This window comes from Falco peregrinus, chromosome 5 (genome assembly GCF_023634155.1).
Source record: "Falco peregrinus isolate bFalPer1 chromosome 5, bFalPer1.pri, whole genome shotgun sequence".
NCBI classification, from domain to species: Eukaryota; Metazoa; Chordata; class Aves; order Falconiformes; family Falconidae; genus Falco; species Falco peregrinus.
The window spans coordinates 84,207,645-84,225,453 of record NC_073725.1 but is presented as its reverse complement, the minus strand read 5'-3'; the positions used below and the strand labels follow the sequence as shown (position 1 = coordinate 84,225,453).

General features: G+C 53.7%; 2 protein-coding genes across 7 annotated transcripts; both read left to right on the top strand.

Annotated features, from left to right (window-relative positions):
* Positions 1-223: 223 nt before the first annotated feature.
* PSMG3 (proteasome assembly chaperone 3) lies at positions 224-3,951 on the top strand. 6 transcript variants are annotated; one of them, XM_027779493.2, is made up of 3 exons: positions 224-243; positions 1,112-1,329; positions 3,403-3,951. In XM_027779493.2, the coding sequence occupies exons 2-3, from the start codon at positions 1,114-1,116 to the stop codon at positions 3,553-3,555; spliced, it is 369 nt and encodes a 122-aa protein (XP_027635294.2). In that variant the 5' UTR covers positions 224-243; positions 1,112-1,113; the 3' UTR covers positions 3,556-3,951. The 6 variants fall into 6 exon arrangements, with proteins under 6 accessions (XP_027635294.2, XP_055662402.1, XP_055662403.1 ...); XM_055806427.1 differs by lacking the exon at positions 224-243 and adding an exon at positions 364-496; XM_055806428.1 differs by lacking the exon at positions 224-243 and adding an exon at positions 534-647.
* Positions 3,952-5,853: 1,902 nt separating this feature from the next.
* Positions 5,854-17,769, top strand: TMEM184A (transmembrane protein 184A). Its single transcript, XM_027779473.2, has 9 exons — positions 5,854-5,917; positions 8,902-9,126; positions 9,822-9,987; positions 10,920-11,010; positions 11,102-11,177; positions 11,798-11,889; positions 12,289-12,458; positions 12,558-12,755; positions 13,202-17,769. The coding sequence occupies exons 2-9, from the start codon at positions 8,902-8,904 to the stop codon at positions 13,450-13,452; spliced, it is 1,269 nt and encodes a 422-aa protein (XP_027635274.2). The 5' UTR covers positions 5,854-5,917; the 3' UTR covers positions 13,453-17,769.
* The last annotated feature ends 40 nt before the right edge of the window (positions 17,770-17,809 follow it).

The window sequence follows — 17,809 nt, the reverse complement described above, 5'->3', positions numbered from 1 at the left end:
TCTCCTGCTACAGCACCAGCAGCAGCTGCCACGGCTTGCCCAGGCCCCAGGCTTCGCTCCCGAGGCAGCTGGCCCACGCGTGGACCGTTCTGGCATGGAACTGGCCACCGCTTGTCCGCCAGCCCCGAGGCAGGAGGCTGGCCAGCCTGCCGGGCACCGGCCGGGTCAGGACTGAGGCCAAGGCCTCTCCGATGGACCCAAACCCGCCTGACTTTGATGGGAAGGCTCGCTCGGGGGCTTCGGGTGGGAGCGGTTGCCCCCCATGTCGGAATGAGGGGGAGGAAAATAAAATATCAGAACTGGCAGGGGCTGCCCAAGCGCAGGCTGCCCCGTCCCCCCACAGGCCCTGAGGAGGGGCCCAGGCCGCAGACAGGCCTCCCGCCGGCTGCCAGCGCCGCCGCCCGCACACGGGCACAGCGCGGCCGGGCCGGGCGAAGGGCGCGGTGCGGGGCCGGCGAGGGGCGGGAGATGGCGCCTGGCCGGCCGAGCGCGGCGGGTAATGGCGGCGCGGCGCTGAGGGGAGGGCAGCGGCCGCCCTGCGCCATCTCCCCGCGCCGCGGCCCGGCGCAGGGCGGGGGGAGGCGCCGCTTCCGCCGCGGCGGGGCGGGCCTGGCCGGGGAGCGGCGGCGCGGCGGGGCCCGGCGCGGGTAGGGGCGCCGGCGGCCCGTGCTGGGCCTCGGCCCGGGTCTGGTGCCGCCCTCGGGAAGCGCCGGGGCCTGCGGGGCCGGGGGTGGGAAGCGAGGCCCGGGGGTCGCCCCTCGGTGCCGGCCACCGGGAGGGCACGGCGGCCCGGGCGGGGGGCGGCCCGCTCCGCAGGTGCCGTCGCTGTTAAACACGGTTAGCACGGAGCCCTGTAAATGGCAGCTGGTGCTGCGGGGGGTGCAGGCTGGTGCTGCGGGGCGGCTGAATTCCCCCCTCTCCAGTCGGGGGTGTGCGGTGCCGACCCTTGTTCCTGCACAGACATACACCTCCGGATGCTGTTGTGCCCTGAAATTAAGTTAACCCCGGGTATTTGGTGTGGAGAGAAGGATTTGGGCTTTTTATAGCCTGTCACCTCTGTTTGTAACTTTACTTTGTTATTACTGTTGTGTTCTTGCTACTTTATCAGCAGCGATGGAAGCGAGGCCCATCGTGACATCCAAGCAGCGAGAGGAGGTGGTCCACGGGGTCCCGACGGAGGTGGTGTGCACGGCGTTCTCCAACTCCGTCCTCGTGGTGGTCACGCAGTACGGCAAGATGGGGACAATCGTCTACGTGGACCCCAACACGGTCGGTGACAACGTGGGCAGGCCCTCACTTACCACAAAGGTGCTACTGGGCAAGGATGAGGTGAGAGTGGATCTACAGTGCACTGGCAGCAAGGATAAGGGGAAAATACAGTAGGTGGGGGTGTGCAAGTTGCCAGGGAGCTGATGAATCACAGCAGTTAAGCAGTGTTTGTACAGTGGTAAATTAATTTTAAAATCTCTTCTGAGGAAGAGGGGTTCATCAGAAAAGTATGCGTGCTCATCTGCTCTTTGACTTAACAAAAGTTGAACTAACTGTGAGTGGCTTGGGGATCTGCTGTTTTGTGTCCTACAGGATATGGATCGCTTTGCCATGTTTATGGAAGGTTTGATAAAGTTCATGTTGGTTTAAGAGTTGCAAGATCAAACACAGAGACTTTGATAACCTTTTTTTGGGTTTCTGTTACAGTGAGTTTGTTTTTCTTTTCAAGTTTCTTTTCTCACCCCCATCCCATCTATGCCAGCCCCATAATGGACTTTAGTTGCCCTCTCCCAAGTGTGCCTGCCAGCACCTTCCCTTGATAAAGTTTAATTTGCTTTGTTTCAACAAAATAAGTTTTTTATCAACCATTTCACAGAGCTGGCAAGAAGGCAGAAGAAAAGTTGTTTCACAAAGGGTAAACTAGTCAAGCATTAAAACAAAGTTACAGAGCTACAAGATTATAAGGCTTTCCATCAGGGTTGGAGCTATCAAATATTACTTGCTAACCTTAACTAGAAAATCTCTAGCAACAGAAGTTCCTGATTCTATCTGCAGCTTCCCCTTATGGAGTTCTTGTTCTTCAGCAGTGGCCTTCCTTCTCTGGACAGGAGATGCTTTGCTTTCCCTGGTGTGATACCTGCTAAGGCTGACCACATCCACCCCCAGGCTGGTTTTGTGTTTTATTTGGAAATGGGAAGTGCCTTTGTTTACTTTGTTACATAGTATTTTTAAATCATTTTACCAACTTACTCAATCTAAACTTTAAGAAAATGCTTTTACTAGGTTGCTGCCTTCCTGTTTGTCACCGTTAACATCCCTGTTTGGGATGGTGCACATTTCCAAACCTAACTGGTAGCTAAAATCAAGCAAACTCATCCTTCTGATAAATGCATAACTGTGGATGTAAATACAACCTAGATGAGCTGAATGGTTCAAAGCTGCACCAGGGGAGGTTTAGACTGGACATTAGGAAGCATTTCTTTACCAAGAGGGTGGTTAAACACAGGAACAGGCTTCCTAAAGAGATGGTCGATGCCCCAAGCCTGTCAGTGTTCAAAAGGCGTTTGGACAATGCCCTTAACAACATGTTTTAACTTGTTCAGCCCTGAATTGGTTAGGCAGTTGGACTAGATGGTCATTGTAGGTCCCTTCCAACTGAAATAGCCTGTGCTATTCTATTCTAGTTTATTATTGTTAAAGAAACCTTATTAACAAGATTATATCCCTTTTCTTCACTCCTTCAGCCTCACTACTTATTTCTGGTTTTCATTATTCTATTAAAATTACAAACAACATGTCTTTTACACATGGCGTGCAAAAACTGTGTATACAATACCAGTTTAGGGTGTCTAGGAATTGCAGAAACAACAGGTTTTTTCCAGAGCTTGTCAGCGGAACATACCCTCTTCAGCAACAAGTTTTTAAAAGATTGTTGTACTTGGAGCCTTCTTCAGAAAGCTGGCTATGATTGAAATAGAGGCATTTTAATCCATGGCATTTCATATAATTTGATATTTGGTGATGTAGTTTGGGTGGGAGGATTAGTAGAAGGAAAGATTCTCCCAAGTTTTCCAAACCAGTGCAAAACTCGATACAAGTGCAGCTCCAGTTAAGTTGTTTCAGGGTGGTTTGGGTGGCTGTCACTCATGGATCCAAACTCTTTCCTTTTAAGCTAGTTAAGAAAGTGCTTTCCAAAGTTCCCCTGTACCATGGCTTGGCTATGCTGACCAGCCAAACTGCCTGTCTGTTCCCAATCACATTTGAACAGCTCAGCAAGCTGCACGCTCTCTCCAAGTCCAGTACCGACAGGTTCTTGATGTTCTCTGTGTCTTTGCAGGACTCTTCCTCTCCTAACAGCTGTGGAAGGGCTCTCCCAGCTGTAAGAGTGTACATCTATATACCTTTGCTTTTCAGCCCCTCGTTCATGTTTGTGCCAAAAACCTGGTGGCGTTTGTGTCTCAGGAAGCTGGGAACAAACCTGTTCTTCTCGCCATGGCTTTAAAGGACAAGACCATGGAAGGAATACAAGCTCTACGGGAAGTGATCCGAAGTTGCCAAGTGTGGTAAAGTTGTGCCATCTGGATTCAAGGAAATGATCTTGAGTCCATGACTCATCACCACCTATTTGAAAGGACAAGAAATGAAAATGATGGAATGTCTTTGTGTTGCTTTTGGACAAAATGAGGAATTTTGTTAATTTTTCTCTACTGTGTAGAATACTTGAGGGTTTTGTTACTGTGACAGGTTTGCAGTCCATATAGTCAGTGATGAGACAAGAACAACTGTCTCTACATACAAGAGAAGTATTATTTTTATCACATTGGGTGGGATGTGGATTTGGGAAGCAGCATGGCTCTGCGTTTGTGTCCTGAGGAGCGATAGATGCCAAGCTCTGTAGCTACGCTGTACCGCAAAGGGGAACACCCAGTGCAGAGTGAATAAAAGAAACATTGGCTAATCTAATTTTACCTGTTTTCTTTTTTGCTCTCTGAAGATCACTTCAACTGAAATACAAACCCCAGTAACAAATCAACAGTTGTATAGTAGGAAAGATTTTCTTTCTGTTTTTTAAGGAAATAAGTCCTATATCACCGCTTTGTCCTTATGTCAGACCCTTTCCTGATGTAGTCTGAATCTATGGCTTCTACTTGCGCTCTGGTTTTAAAGAGAGGCAGATAATTATGCTCTGCAAATTTCATGAAAGCTGACATCAGGGTGGAAGATGAAAAACCAAAGTAGTGAAAAAAAGACAAAATAACAGCTGGTTATGGATTACATGGTACCAGCACATTGGAGAGGCAGCACATACATAGGTTGGACTACCTGCAACAAGCTGGCACGTCCCTGAAGCACCTGTTGTAGGAGACATGGGGAGAGAAGGGTTTGGGGGGTTACACAGGGGTGTTTCTCCCGAGTTGATGCAATACTTAATAGCCAAACTGTTGCCATTTGCTTGGAAAGCATACTTGGTTTTACCTCTTCTTGTAAAAATACCACCAAGTAGAAATTTTCAGAGAGCAAGCTGTTACGCACCTCTGTCACTTACATACTTGACAGAGCAGAGGCCAGGGCTTGGGCTCGGGGCAGGGAGGACCTGTGCTGCATTAGGACCTGTTGGTACAGCAGAATTGGTACAGAGCCTGTGCCTGCCCCATGTAGATCCAGCTGCTGGGTCATTTCTGGTGCTAAAAAAATCCCCTAAAAGTAGAAAAGCAGAAAATGGATTTCGAAAGGACTCTTTCCTCTGAAGTAAGGGTTATTTACAGTATTTAAGGGATTATGAGAAATGAAACTATTTTTTAAAAGTACATTCAAAACACTGCGGGCTTGCAGCTGCCCTTGACAAGAAATCTCATCTAAAAATAATTTTCCAAACCGTGCTTCCAAGAATCAAAGATTTGCATCTGTCAGAACTCCAAATTTTCCCTCTTTTACATCTTTTACATTTCTTTTTTTTAATTTTTTTATTATTATTATTTTTTGTCTAGAAGGGCCGAGAGGCATGTGGAATTTGTTAACGTCAGTCTTGGTTTGCTAGTAGGGATTCTTTCCTTACACAAAATTCAATGTATTTCCCAAATCCTGCTGCTCTTACGGTGTGCATAGCTCCAGCAACTTGTAGAAACCATACATTAATTAGCAAATTGAATGTAAATTGCATCTTCCTCTGTGGTGATACAGTGGCATACCACCGCTATGTCCTGAAGACCTGAGTTACTACCTAAATTAGGCAATTGTGAGTTAACCACCTTGATGTCCTGGCCCTGTGTGCCATTGGGTCTGTATGGGATAGTGGGTAGAGAAAGGACATGGAGATCTCTCCGATGTGATGCTGGGAGCCAGGACAGACTTACCCTGCTGTGTTTCCACAGGCAATAAATTAGACCACGAGCAATTGGTCCTTCGACTTTGCTCCTGCTCCTCTCTGCTCTGCAGTAAACTAGGGGAACAGCCTGCCTCAAAGAACAGGCACAAGCCTGCCGCTGCCACCAGCTGCCTGCCTTTTTGTCGTCACTGTCCTCCAGGTAAGGATTAATTCCCATTTGCGAGAAAACCTGCCTTTGCCACCCAGGCAGAGCTCTGGCCCACGGCCGCAGGACAAGTGCCCGGCTGGGGGCAGCGGCATAGGGCTGCGCCCTGGCTTTCCATCTGTGTTTGCTTTTTGGGCGTGGGTGCCAAGCGAGGCAGACTGGAAAGGTGAGTTGGGGAGTTTTTCCGAGGTAGGCAAAGGCCGACCTGCTGCTCCAGCTGCCGGGCCGGGGAGCAGCCAGGGTGAGTGGGGCGCTGGCACGGCCCGCTGCCAGCGGGCGGGCAGGGCTGGGAGGGTGCCGGGAGGAGGAGTCCCCCGCAGGTGCAGGTGGAGGAGGGTGCAGGGGATGCGGAGGCAGGTGCACGGCAGCCAGACCCGCTCCCGGAGGAGCCCCGCAGGGTGAGTGGGGCCCTGGGGGGCACACAGCAGCCGGGGGTACCCCCCCACAGAGCAGAGTGGGTCCTGAGCACCCGGGGGAGTTGCTGGAGGGGCAGAGCCTGCTGGAAGAGCCCTGTGTGTGCGTCACCTGCTCCTCCAGACGGGCTTTAAGGAGGGCTTGACGCTGCCCTGACTCAATTTATAGCTATGCGCTGTGTAGGTCCTTCCTCCTGGGTGGCCTGGGGTTGGTATGGAGAGGCTGAGCAGGTACATAACGCCGAGCCCTGGCTTTATCTGCTGAAAGCAATCAGGAGCAAAGGCATGTCTCCGGCACTGGTGGGGCTGAACCTGGATGCGCCCCTGCCCAGGGTGGGGGCCAGCGATCCCTCCCCCCTTACCTAGGCACACAGCCAGCACTGCAGCGGTACTAGTGGGGGCTGCTGGAGCTCACCTTTCCTTTCTGACTGCTCCAGCCCCACGGGGGCTGCCACCGAGGTAGGAATCTGTCCTGGGTGCTCTGGGACACTGGGAGGGATACGAGCTGGGAGTTGAGGCTCTGGCAGCCTGCAGATGGAGGGGAATCCTTGGCAAAGTGAAAAGCCCTGTTTGCAGGTGGCCTGCCTTTAACATAGGTTTCACTGCTCAGTTGATCTGCTTAGTGCTCACTTAGCAGCTCTAATACCCCAGGCAGTGAGCGTAACAGGTAGACACTGCGTGGCAGGTACCTGCAAGGTGTCTGAAAACTGCCAGACTGGATGTGGCACTGGTGCAGTCCTATTGAGGAGCTGAATTTTGCAGCTAATACTGTTCTCTGTGTCTCCTCGCTGCCTTTGTTTTGGAAGCAAATGGCCCTCTAACTGCATTGAATTGCCCGGCTACCTTGCACAGCCGGGATCTAATTACCTCTGGAGCTGGGAGCCCTGTCTCCCAGTGGCACCGAGCCTTTTGTTTTTAATGACTTGCTCCGCCGTGTTCAGAGTGTGACAATGTGGGGGAGCCTGCCAGGACCAGCTGCTGGTGCCACCGTGCTTGTACTGCAATGGCTGGGAAAGCTAATGGGAGTTGGGATGTCTTGGGCCAAGCATCTGTGGCACAGCACTGCGTTGAAAACAGAATAAATGGGTCTAGTGATGAGCACAGCTCGCTGCCATGTCCTGGGAAGCGAGCTGGATCACGTCCTTCCCTATTGTGAAGCTCTGGCAGAGGGAAAGTCTGGCCAAATGCAGCCTTATGGCCCCAACCAGCAGCAGGGCAGCCCCTAAAAAGACTGAGGAGTTATGGGGAATGGGGGACAGCCAGGCTTTCACCTCCCTCCCTGTGCCACAAGCTATCTCCGTCCTCCTGTTAATGTTTACAAGGCAGGTCTGGTGGTGGTGTGGTCTATCCAAAGACCAGATCCCTCCCCGGCTCTCCCTGGGATCCTTTCTCCTGCTGGCTGGGGCAGGGCCGTGGGATGGTCACAGGGAGGAAAAACCCAGCTCCGCTGCCTCTGTAACACTATCAGCCCATTTCTCCAGCCATCTCCAGCTCCACTTCCCCACTCACAGGTGCAGGTACGCTGGGGTGAGCTCCTGGGACCTGGCCAGCACGCTGCTGCCCTGGGCATCTCCGCTTACAGGCGGCTCCTGCCAGGCGGAGGGGGGGAGGAAAGTATTTTTAGGTCTGTTGATCTGACACCAGCTGAGTTTCCTCTCCTGTGAGGTTGGGGTTCGGCAAGAGGGCAGGAGAGGAAGCAGCAGGGCGAGCTCTTGCTTTGGTTTGTTTTCTGTGTTTAGTTGGACTGAGGTCATTCCCTACCACTCTTATCTGCGGCAGATATTTTCTTGCCTCTCACCAGTTCATTGCTTACAGTTTTACCCCCAGGCGATAGTTACCCAGCAGCTAACATCTTTGTTTATTAACAGTGCACAAAGAAGCATCTATATTGTTAGAGCTCTGCTCACAGGTTGTTGGGGTTTCTTTTAAACTGCTATTGTTATACTTGGGGGAAAAAGCAGTTTTCCATAGATTAGCAGAAAGAGAGGCCAAACATAGCAGTTTATGCATCTGTTGGCCTTGAGATATGAAGCTGCCCCATAAATAAGAACATAATATGGTTGGTCCTTGCTGTCTGGAGCCACAGGGTACACGGTGTTCATATGCCCTGGCCACCCTCTGCGCTGGGAATGCTCAGTGCCTTGAGGCAAATAGCCTTGGGGAAGACAGACCTGCCAGGGAGATGCTGGAGCACTTCAGCATCCTCAAAGGGAAGCAGCTCTGCCTTCGACATGGCAGGCTGGCTCCCTTGTGGTTAATTTGGGTGCAGGAGGGACCGCTAGCTGCCCTTCAGGTCTTGGGGTTGGTATTGCTGGCTTACCAAGACCCCTCCGATCCCAAAATGGATGAGGCCGGCCAAAATGCCGAACATCTGGCTTCCCGAGCAGCCTTGGGCTTTGCCCCAGCAGGCGATGCATGACAAAAGGAGCCAAATCTGGGAGGAACCACAGGGATCCCAGTGTTTTCTGGGCTCCCAAGGAGGACCCTGCATTGTCCTGATGGCTCCTTGATAAGGGACTCATTATCATGGGTGAAGGATGTGTTTAACACTTAGGTCTGTGGGTCCTGATGGAAAAGGGTCCTGAGCCACAAATGTGGACTCACAGGGGCACAAATGTAGGCAGGTCTTTCCCTGGCAAACAGGATAGTGATCCCTGAGAAATCAAGGAGCAAGGCTGGGAAGGAGAAGTGTTTTGGGGGACACAGGGACTGCATACAGCTCCTCGGAGAAAAGAGGGTCTGCTCTTGAAGGATGTTTGCATTTTCCTGCTGGCAAAAGCAAACCCAACCATAGTGAATAGGCTGGTTTGGGTGAGGGACACCCTGGGAAAACCCTGGGGAGGAGATAAACCTCACAGGAGGTTTGTCTACACTGTGTGGGCTGTGAAATCCGCTGGGACCTTCCCCTTTACCAGCTTACCTTGGTCCTGCCTTCCTGCACCACTCCCCTTGTCTCTCCCTGCCTGCAGATGAGTAATGTCACACGTGCCTTGCCCTCTCATGAGTCGCCCGGCACCCAAGGGTCCAGCACAGTGGATGGGCAGGCCTCAGCACCCTCATCCCCAGCCCCTGCCCTGCTCACGGCTGCGCACAACGATTCCCAGCATGACCAGCAGCTTTTTCTGACCACAACAGCGGCACAGGTCATCTCTGGCATCTTTGTGTGGTCAGCACTCATCATCACCTTCCACCAGGTACGGGCTGGAGCGCAGGCAGGGCTCAGTGCTGGGGTTCACGCAAAGACAAAATGATTGATTGGCCCCAGGTTCACCGCAAATCACTCAGCTCTGGATAAATATTTCCTCCTGTTGCTGCCCAGAGGCGATATCTTCATGTCGGGAGCCTGGTGCTGGCAGTTCGGGATGGTGGACTTTGCCCACTCGCTCCCCAGGTGGCTGCCGAGCTGGGAGAGGCTGCAGGGCATCGGCAGTGCCCAGAGGCAACACCCAGCGGGGTTTCTCGTCTGGCACCCCCAGGGTCTGTGTCTTTGGGGTGCACACCACCAGCTGCTTTGAAACATACTGCCAGTGGGCATGGTTTTGGGTGCTGAGCGGATCCCTGCTGCTGAAAGCAGCTCTGGGGTGAGCTGGTACCTCTGAGCACTGGGACAGGGCTGCACGAGAGCTGGCATGGAGGAGGGCATGCTCCTCACACAGCCCTGGGGAAGGGTCCTAATTTCCACGTTTTTGTGGAACTGGGGACTGGGATGGAGCCTGTTTCACGTGTCTGTTCACGACCATGGGCCTCTGGTGGAAAGCTGGAAGTGCTCTCAGCCCCGGGAGGAGGGCTGAGATGGGACGAGCCTCCTGCCGCCCTGTGGGCTGGGGGTACCTCCCGTTCCCCTCCTGACCAGTGATAGCTACAGCTCTGCAGACTGGGCACTTTGCAGATCTACACACACCTGAGGAATTACACTGTCCCCAAGGAGCAGCGCTACATCATCCGCATCCTCTTCATCGTGCCCGTCTATGCCTTTGACTCCTGGCTCAGCCTCCTCCTCCTCGGAAGCCACCAGTACTACGTCTACTTCGACTCGGTGCGCGACTGCTATGAAGGTGAGTGCAGCCTCTCCTTGGCAGGGAGGCTGATGGCAAAGCAGGGCTCTCATCTCACTGGCCTGCCTCTGGAGCATCCTGGATTGCGCAGAGTGGCAAATCTCCATCTCTTTCACTTCTCACTCTCCCTCTGTGCAGAGGTTTTCCCCTTCTTTCTCCATCAGCAGCAGGGAGGGGATAAACCCATGGGCAGACACGAGCTGGTGCCTTTCTGATGCCTGCCTGCAGCTTTAGAGGGACCCCAGCATCATGCTCCTGAGGAAAAAGGTTTTCTGGCTGCCTTTGGGGTGGAAATGCAGCTTCTCTAAAGCAGAAGGTAGACATACCTAAGAAATGGGAGAGCCGAAGTGTTTTGAGGTGCAGGGGAAGCTCATCAGAGTTGAGGCTGCTCTTCCACCTTGTTGCTCTCCCCCTGGGGAACGGAGGGGTGTGAGCATGTGTATTACTTCAGGTCTGGAGTATAGGAAAAATAAGTGATGGGAATGTCCAAGAAAACTGTTGAGGATCTGCTCCTTGCTGGCCATCAGCCGCTTGTGCTGCCCCTTAGCAATTCTGAGGTCCTTCCACACAGATGCTGCTGGCCATTGCACTCCTGCCTGGGCTTTTTTGGGGGTGTGGGGGCCAGCTCCACAAGTGCTGCTGGGACATCCAAGTGCTGCCACATGCATGTATGGACTCTGTGCGTATGGAGGAGCTGCTGCGTCTGCAACAAACCCTGTGCACATGGTGCGGTGCTTCTGACTCCACTTGGAAGTCAGGTGGATTTGACCTGCTGCTCCCTTCACGGGGCTCCCAACCCACCAGTGTACCAAATCCTGATGTGGTGCTGGGGTGGATGAGAGAACATGTGAGCAGGAAGGAGTGTGAAATGCAACAACCCTCTCCTGGATCTCTATCAGCCCTGCTGATTGTGTCTGCCCTTGCCTTGCCAGCTTTTGTGATTTACAGCTTCTTGAGCCTGTGCTTTGAGTACCTTGGAGGGGAGAGCACCATCATGACAGAGATCCGAGGGAAGCCCATTGCGTAAGTCCCAGCATCCCACGAGTTCCTCAGCCCTCCACCCGCTTTCCCCATCCAGCAGCCCTCACAACATCTCCTCGGCTTCTGCTTCCAGGTCCAGCTGCTTTTATGGGACCTGCTGCCTTCAGGGTATGTCCTACTCCATCGGGTTCCTGCGCTTCTGCAAGCAGGTGGGTACCCGCCAGGGTGCACCAGCTCCGCTCCCCTCCAATACGGGCTCTCTGGGTGGCAGGTCCCTTCCCTGCTGCCCTGCCGAGAAGGCTCTGCTTCGTCGCTCTCCCAAGATGCTCTTTTTGGGTTTGTTTTTTCCTCCGAGGGAGGCAGCTCACCCAGCTCGCCGGCACCTGGCCAGCAGCAGGGCGCCAGGCTCGCTGTCCTTGCCTCTGACTCACTGCTGAGTCAGGGTCTCCTCCCACTGCAGAGCTGAGATTGCCATCTCTGTCCAGCCCCAGGTTAGCCTGGACGGCTCTCAGCTCTCCAGGGCTGCACTGTGGGCTGAATCTGGCACTGCTCTGTCCCCAGGCCACCCAGTCCCCCCCCTCCAAGCGGCTACGCTGCTTTTCAGGAGCTGCCTTGCAGGAGCCCTGCTCCCCTCCCGTCTGCAGACCCTGAGCTGGTTCCTATCTCATCCTGCAGCATTCTCCACTCCCGTCACGGAGAACTGCTCTGTCCTCTGTCTCTGTCCTAGGAGCAGAGAGGGCTCATGCAGCAGGGCTGGGGCTGGCAGGCGCTGCGGGGGTCGGTGGGTACCCCTGCTGCCCAGGGTACCCCATGTTTCTCCCCTGTGCAGGCCACGCTGCAGTTCTGCATTGTGAAACCCCTCATGGCAGTCATCACCATCGTCCTGCAGGCGTTTGGGAAGTACCACGACGGGGACTTCAAGTGAGGATGCTGGGTCACGTTGGGGAGGGTGAAGGGGACAGGACAGGTCCCTGCTCCATCACAAGGGACAGGGTGTCCTGCCAGCCCCCCGCCCCAGGGAGCTGCACCACGGGTAGTGAGGGCACAGAGAGCCCAAAGCACTAGGGAATGGAGACTCACTGGCCCCCAATAAGAAAGAGATGAAACTCCTGTGAGCCATAAGGTCCCACCAACAGAGAAAAGCTGAGAGTGGCCCCCTGCTCCCCCATTTCTCCCTGCCTCTCCTTCCCCTCCTGAGCTGTGCTCTCCCCCACGACAAAGCTATGCACTTCTCCCCTCCCCATTTCATCCTTCTTTACTTCCGGTTGCACTTGCTTCGCTTCCCACAGCCCAGGGCAGCAGCTCTCTCTCTTCCCACAGTGTCCGAAGCGGCTACCTCTACATCACCATAATCTACAACTTCTCCGTCAGCCTGGCACTTTATGCCCTCTTCCTCTTCTACTTCGCCACCATGGACCTGCTGCGCCCATTTAAACCAGTCCTCAAGTTCATCACCATCAAGGCAGTCATCTTCCTCTCCTTCTGGCAAGGTGGGTCCCACCACAGATGCCCAGTGCTCCTCCTCCCACAGCCCCACCTGACCCAGGGATGCAGGACCAGAGCTGATCCCTCTCCCTTCCTCTGCACAGGGACACTGCTGGCAATCCTGGAGAAATGTGGGGTGATCCCTGAAGTTCAGATCATTGATGGGAAGGAGGTGGGAGCTGGGACAGTGGCTGCTGGCTACCAGAACTTCATCATCTGCATCGAGATGCTCTTTGCATCCATTGCCCTGCGCTACGCATTCACTTGCCAGGTGTACAGAGAGAAGAAAGAAAACTCAGCAGGTAACTTTTCCTCTCCTCTTCCTTCCTTCATCGGTGACTGAGGAAAGAGGAGACTCACACACACACACACCCCCTTATAGCATTACCAATGGGATGCTAAAAACCACCAGAGGAATTTCCTTCCCCAGTGCTCTGTGAGTTCCTTCTGCCTTTTCCCTCATGATACCCACAAGCCATAGCGAGTGGATAGGAAGAGGGACTTCTGTGTGGATGGGCAGAATTAGGGCATTTTGGTATTACAGCACATGCTGCTGGAGACAATCCATCCTCTTTGAAACAGAGCTGGGGTTGCCTTCCTTCTCCTAGGAACTCGTCACTGCAAGCTGACGTGTCCCACAATGAGCCCCTGATCTTGAATTTCTAAGGAAAAGTGTCACTCCAGTCTCAGAGTGCTTGGGTTCATGTCTGTCTGATGTCCCATCACCCTCCCACTCCTTCTTTTTCAGCAAACCTTGCCCCGATGCAGAGCATCTCAAGCGGGCTGAAGGAGACCATAAGCCCCCAGGACATTGTGCAGGATGCGATCCACAACTTCTCGCCCACATACCAGCAGTACATCCAGCAGTCAATGCAGGAGGCAGAGCACAAAGCACCAGGGGAGAATGGGCATGTAGCCTCCAAGACACATGGACCGAGCAGCAGAAAGAGCAAAAACATTGAGAAGAGAGTGCTGATCCCGTCCGATGAGGAGCTGTAGGAGACACTGGAGAGGACAGTGACACTGGAGAGGTTTAAACCCATGCAAATGGGATGTGTCTCAAGGCTGAGATAACCTGGTCTAATCAGAGTATGAAGAAGCCAGGAACTCTACCCAATAAGCCAGTTCCTTGAAGGGAAGATGCAATAACCCAGGGAAAGGTTAAAACAAACAGTGCCAGCTTCTGCTGTCCCATCTCTACTGGTGTTAAGGATGGGGCTGTCTTTGCTTCTGCAACTAAGCAGCCCTGCGTTGCTGCCCAATGCTTGTGTCTCTGTGCCAGCCCCATGCCCACGCTGGGGGATGCCAGGCAGGGAGGGGGGGGCAGGCTGCAGGACAGACCAGCCACCCTCACCCTCCTCTTACCTCCAAGCAGTGCTGAGGCCTGAGAGGAATGCTTTTCTCAGCACAGTTCTGCTCTAGTTTCTCCTGATTTGAGTAAAAATTGATCTCCAAGGGCCCCGTGGAGAAAACCGGCCCAGGAAGGTGACTTCACTTCACCTCAAAACCCGGTAACGGTTGAAAGACGTCATTCTTTATTTTTACATCTTTTCCCCCTCTCCTTCTCCCAGAAAAGCCTACTGAGTTGCGCAGAAGACCTTTACCAGGGAGGAAGAGAAGTCATCCTCTTCTCCTTCCAGATGGAGATGCAGCTGCCTGCGTAACTCCCCCGGGGATCTGCGGTGGAACCTTGCTCCGGACTAATGCGGGGTCTTGCAGCTGCATTTCTGAGAGCTGCCTGTGACAGAAGTGCTTGTTTATGTCTAAACCAGCTTATCTCAGAATGGATCAGAAGTTAAAAGGGATTCCAGCTTCCTTATCAGAGTCTTTATTAGGGAACCAGACTGTGACTGCTGGTGGTAGGAATGCGCTTACTGGGAACTGTGTGTTCCTCCTAACCCTTCACTATTTACCGTCCCTGGGCTTTGCCCAACCTGTGGGAAGACAGGCGGGAGCTGTGCCCAGCTGGGTGATGGTGGTGGGGATAGGGACGCTGGGGGATGCTGTTGCTCAGAGCAGGACTGCTGGTGCGGGAAGACAGGGCATGGGAGGATTCTCCCCATATCAGCGATGGACAGTGCACATCCTTCTGTTAAACTTCCTCTCTTCCTCCTCCCCAATTTTTAGTCCAATTTCTATTCCCTTGTTAATCAGAAGATCCCTGGGAACTTACTTTGGCACCGGCTGGGCTGTCGTTTGAGGGTGGAAGCTGGGTAGTGGAAGGACGAGGGCAAGTCTGCAACCTCAGATTTGCAGTCATTTGGCAAACCAACCAATGAATAAGGCTTAGAGCTGTTTTACACACAACTCCTAGCGTCTTGGGTTTTTTCCTCTGCTCTTAAGCTGCAAAATGTAAATCACAATGTGAAATTATTTTATTTATGAGGGTTTTTTCTAATAAACAGCAGTTTCTACCAGGGAGTGAGCAAGTGTTTTCACTTAGCTCAGCAAGCAGAGTCCACGATCTGCCTGTTCCTGCTCTAATGCTGATGCTCTTAAGCTCAACGTCCTCTCTGCCCCTCAATGCTGGCCCAGCAGAAATACCTGCACACGCAGCATCCTGCACATTTTGGCATTCCACAGGATTTGTGCTCATCTTTTTCCCTTCACAAAGAGTGTGCGTGTCCCCCGCTTCCTCTCCTTGTGCTGCACCTCTTCCAACCCTTGCCTGGGCTGTGGATGCAGCAGTTCAGAGCTGCTGGATCTGCTGTAGCCAAACAAAACCCAGACTCCAGCACCACCAAGACAACCTCTATTTATTATTATTGGAGAAGTCTTACTGTGCTGGAAGCCCGGACTCCACACGAGCAGCCTATAGCTAAGCCAGTCTTGCAAGTCCCTCTGCTCCAAAGCACCACTGCTTATACCTGTTCAGCCAGCGAGACGGCTGCCACTTCTCCTGCGATGAGATCCATAAACAAGAGCCATATGCTCCATGCATCCAGGCATCCATCCAGGGTCTTGCGCATCCTGGGAGCAAGACTGTCCTGCCCACAAAGCGCAGCCTCAGTGCTCAGGGACGAGGCTGCTTGGCTTTGTAATGCAGCCAGCACCGAAGCGGGGACATCTCTGAGCTGAACATCTTGGTCTTCTCCAACCCTCGGGGAAAGGGCCGGCCACAGCTGCAGGAACAGAGGCTGCTCCGGCTCCCGGGGTGAGGACAGACTGCAAAGGTGGTGATGGCACATCTGCTGGTGAGCTCGCAGCCGCTGAGATAAAGACTTGCACAAGAACACAGCAAGAAACATAGTTGTACTTCACTGCACAAATGATCGACTCTGGTGCATAATGGGCTGCATTCATTGCTCTTGCCAGCAGGTGCAATTCCCACTGCAGACAGTAACATTTGCCTATTTATGTCAAGCCCTGATTACTGTATTATATGTAAAACAGGTTCTTCTTGCAAGCAAAACAAGGGGGGTGGGGGGTGAGGGGAATCAGCTGTGACTCATCCAAGTCAACAGCATGATACCAGCCTGAAGGAGCCGTGCTGGGCTGGACACCAGCTGGCTGCTGCACTGTGCAACAGCAGGCAACACTCCTCTCTCCAGCAGGCGCGAGCTTGGCCTCCCGGTCGTCCTTTTTCTTGGAGAAAGGAGAGAGGCAAGAGCTTACGGCTCAGGCTGGGCCCTGTCACGGCCCTCAGGCCGTCACACTGTCAAAACACTTCCACAGGGGACAGAAACACCAACGGTGTCGTAGGCTGAATGAATTCCCCCGCAGACACGGTCCTGTGCTCCTCTGCTAACACATCTCCTCCACCTCTTCAGTAAGGACGCAGGGAATGCTGGCGATGAGCACACGGGTGACCTACACAGGAGCCCGGCTGTGCCTGGAGCCACGCCAGCAGGCAGCTTGGGAGGAACAGGCTTCTCTCGCTGCCAGCAGCAGGCTCTGGTGGTCGGCAGATTTGTTTTCCAGTTGTCGCTCGTCCTCAGGCTTTCCCCAAGGACGAGACGGGGCTGTATCGGTCCTCCCGGTGCTTTTTGGGCTGGTGTCGGGCATGCATCCTGGTGGGGCATGCTCTGCCATCGCACCCACCAGAGCTAGCGCCGACCGCGCTTCCCACCAGCGGAGGGGAAGGAAGGTGGCCGCCAGTGCCGCAGCGGAGCCAGTGCTCTCACACATGGCTGCTTGCCTCACAACACCCAGTCGGAGGCAGAGAGGCTTTTTTTTGGGTGCTAGCCACCCACCAGCCAGCCCCTGGGTCCAGCTGCTGAGAGGCAGCAGGCTGCCAGACCTGCATCGGAGAGCAGGATCCATGCTTTTGGAGGCCTGTTGGCAAAGATGTTTCTCCCCCCAGTTCCAGGACCTTCTCCTCCCATAACCATGGTGAAGGTTGTTGCCTCTCACTGCTGCACCTCCACCAGGCCCATTCCCAACACTTTTTTTCCTCCTGAACTAACCCTCCTCCATCCTTCTAATAGACATGGCTGGGCTGGCCCACCTCCCTCTCTCCTGGTCGCCGACCCTCCAGGCAGGAGCTGAAGCAGCTGATGATTTTCTTGCTCAGCACAGTGACTGCAATTGCCCCCCAGGCTTCACCCACATCCCGGCTCAGCCAAGCCTGCCTGACCCCACCTCTGCGCCTAATGACCATCCATTACCTGCTGACACACAAAGCCTTCTCAGCCCTGCTTCTCTCCACTTTGCTCTACCTCTAATTCCGACCTCGGCCAACGCACCCATCTGTCTCCAACCTCTTGCCTCAACCCAGCACATGCCAAGTGTTTTCCTCCTCCTGCTGTCCCCTGAAGAAAATCCACCACTTCGAATAGGGGATTAAAGCTATCACAGCCCCTAGGAGCTCACAGGCACAAGGTACCAGGCTCTTTAAAGCCCAAACAGGTAAAAACAGAAAGATGAAATATGGATGCAAGGGGTCAAAGCAGTTGATTCACAAGCAGTCGCATAGGAAACCAGTGAAGGGACATTGCACAACCCAAAGGAGGAGAAGGGAGCATCTTCTCCAGCACTGTGACCTGTCTCACAGCACAGGGTCTCCAAGCCATGAGTGGCCTTGCACAGCCACCTCTCACCATCATGACTGCAACAGCCTTGCGCTACCATAAATACCCACCGACTATATGCAAAGGCACAGCCTGTGTTAGAACAGATAGAGGTGGTCCAAGCGTGGGATCTACCAGACAAGCAGCTTGGACAAGAGCTACCCCTTAAGCATGTTCCAAACACGCCAAGGAAGCTCCACAGCAAGGCTGGGAGATGGGCGAGCTGGCTGTGCCGGGCTGGGTCAGATGCTTGCAAAAGCCCGACAGCAGTCACACTCACCCTAGTCCAGCCTGCCTCCCAAAAAACACATGGCCTGGCCCCAGTGCCACAGCTGGCTGCACGCTGC

What these genes read in the sequence shown, in the direction of transcription:
- TMEM184A (XM_027779473.2), top strand. Translation starts at nt 8,902, where the DNA reads ATGAGTAATGTCACACGTGCCTTGCCCTCTCATGAGTCGCCCGGCACC. An exon ending in TCATCATCACCTTCCACCAG is followed by an intron (nt 9,127 to 9,821) that starts GTACGGGCTGGA and finishes GGCACTTTGCAG; the next exon opens with ATCTACACACACCTGAGGAA. An exon ending in GAAGAAAGAAAACTCAGCAG is followed by an intron (nt 12,756 to 13,201) that starts GTAACTTTTCCT and finishes CTTCTTTTTCAG; the next exon opens with CAAACCTTGCCCCGATGCAG.
- PSMG3 (XM_027779481.2), top strand. Translation starts at nt 858, where the DNA reads ATGGCAGCTGGTGCTGCGGGGGGTGCAGGCTGGTGCTGCGGGGCGGCT. An exon ending in TGAAATTAAGTTAACCCCGG is followed by an intron (nt 1,009 to 1,111) that starts GTATTTGGTGTG and finishes CTTTATCAGCAG; the next exon opens with CGATGGAAGCGAGGCCCATC. An exon ending in TGCTACTGGGCAAGGATGAG is followed by an intron (nt 1,330 to 3,402) that starts GTGAGAGTGGAT and finishes TTTGCTTTTCAG; the next exon opens with CCCCTCGTTCATGTTTGTGC.